The sequence below is a fragment of the Actinia tenebrosa genome, unplaced genomic scaffold (genome assembly GCF_029948245.1).
Source record: "Actinia tenebrosa isolate PJP-AT-01 unplaced genomic scaffold, QUT_ActTen_1.0 PGA_scaffold2__45_contigs__length_23673736, whole genome shotgun sequence".
In the NCBI taxonomy this organism is placed as follows: domain Eukaryota; kingdom Metazoa; phylum Cnidaria; class Anthozoa; order Actiniaria; family Actiniidae; genus Actinia; species Actinia tenebrosa.
In genome coordinates, this window is record NW_028292579.1 from 20,352,014 (window position 1) to 20,353,823 (window position 1,810).

A 1,810-nucleotide genomic window follows, 5' to 3' on the forward strand; every position below is an offset into this window, starting at 1 on the left:
AAACAAAGACATTATGTAAAAAGCATCGGCGTTATACTCATGATTTTTACAGTGTTTATAAAGTAATCTTGGAAAAGAAGTTTCAAAAATACATTAAAGATCACTAGTAATTAGATAATCCCAGCTCGAAGAAAAACCTCGGTCGAGTTGGTATTGCAGTGCCTTCTGGTGCAGTTTTATGTGGAATATTTTCAAGATGGTGGCTATTTCGTCCCCAAAATTGTCCAAAAAAAAGACACTTCAATGCCAACTCGACCGAGTTTTTTCCTCATATTCGGAATGGCTAATAGCACTTGCCGGATTTGCAATATTGAGCTCGTGCGTGTATTTGGAAACAAAGCACACTCACATAGCAGTCTCTAACGCCTAATCAAAACATGAGCATCATACTTTTTAGTCAACGTCAAATTTTTCCTGTCTGGCGGGTCGTCCTGGTATCCCTGGACTCCACGGTACACCCGGTGCTCCTGGACGAGACGGACGAGATGGCAGACCAGGTACTCAAGGTAAACAAGGTCCTCGAGGGTTTGACGGGACTCCAGGCAAGCAAGGACCTCCCGGAGCTCCTGGTACACCCGGTATCACTGGTCCTCAGGGTCTTTCAGCCTATTTCAACTGGAAAGAATGTTCGTGGACAAACGTCCACGAAGGAAAAGACAATGGCCTGATCAGGGTATGTATGTAAATTTCATGAAAACATGCTCTTTTACCTAGTATTTAATTTAACAACCCTTCCTATGCTTTTCCTTTTTCTACTGTGGCTCTACTCTTCACATTTAAAAATCCTTAATTAGCTTCAAAGGCTTTTGATTAATATTTGTGTGGATGTTTATCTGTGTATATACTATGTATTATACTATGTATGTAAAGCAGTATATTCCCAGATCATGAGCCAATGCCATTACTAGGAGCATTCATCTCCCATGCATACAGTGCATACAGTGTCCTTGAGGCAGTGTATTCCCAGATAAGAAGCCCACTTGATATGTAGGAAAACTTTTTTAAACTTTCCTATGAACTTTCGTTCGATACCTTTATACAGGATTGTCTTTTCTACAAGAAGTTCACGGATTCCATCCTCCATGTCTACTGGAATGGCGATTTTAGAATTGGTAGTTGCAACGCCTGCTGTAAGCGCTGGTTCTTCACATTCAACGGTTCTGAATGCAAGGCTCCACGTGCAATTGATGGTATAGTGTACATGGCAAAAGGTGTGGGTCATTTCATCCACCGTGTTCGCCATATTGAAGGTCACTGTGACAAGATCCACAAGGGACATATTCGTGTGGGCTTCAATGTCGGGAACTGTGCCGGGTTTGGAAATGCTGACGCCCATACCGGGTGGAATTCAAACAGTCGTCTCTTTATAGAGGAGGTACCCAGACCCCAGCCGTAGAACTATCCATTTTCTTCAAGACAAAAGCCAGACTGATTGAATGCGAGGTCTATTAAAGCACTGTAACAAGCACTTGTTTAATCAATGCCGTGTTAGTTGAATAGCATAGAAATAGAATAAACATCAAAAAATGAATGTTACCATTATCGTTCACTGTATTGTTCTTCAGTATATACTTATTAAATGCTACAAAAATATGTTAAGACATTGTGTTGTATGGAAATTAAACACAGAAAGGAGTTGAGTAGAGGCGGGTTATACCAAGCAAACATGGTAGATACTCATACCAGATCTCATGGTCTAGCAGTCAGCCGGTTACTTGCAAGGGGTCCTGAAGCCTCATTTTTGTCATTTTTGCCACTACATACTACTACTTCTACTACTACTACTACTACTACTACTACTACTACTACT

At 41.0% G+C, this 1,810-nt stretch overlaps 1 protein-coding gene across 1 annotated transcript; it reads left to right on the forward strand.

Annotated features, from left to right (window-relative positions):
* Nucleotides 1-279: 279 nt before the first annotated feature.
* LOC116307051 (collagen triple helix repeat-containing protein 1-like) lies at nt 280-1,530 on the forward strand. Its single transcript, XM_089034174.1, has 3 exons — nt 280-318; nt 398-673; nt 1,043-1,530. The coding sequence occupies exons 1-3, from the start codon at nt 280-282 to the stop codon at nt 1,394-1,396; spliced, it is 669 nt and encodes a 222-aa protein (XP_088890300.1). The 3' UTR covers nt 1,397-1,530.
* Nucleotides 1,531-1,810: the final 280 nt, after the last annotated feature.

Excerpts from the sequence above, each read along its gene's own strand:
- LOC116307051 (XM_089034174.1), top strand. The coding sequence starts at position 280 with ATGGCTAATAGCACTTGCCGGATTTGCAATATTGAGCTC. Across the intron at positions 319-397 it reads GGATTTGCAATATTGAGCTC|TCAACGTCAAATTTTTCCTG; the intron begins GTGCGTGTATTT and ends CATACTTTTTAG. Across the intron at positions 674-1,042 it reads AAGACAATGGCCTGATCAGG|GATTGTCTTTTCTACAAGAA; the intron begins GTATGTATGTAA and ends ACCTTTATACAG.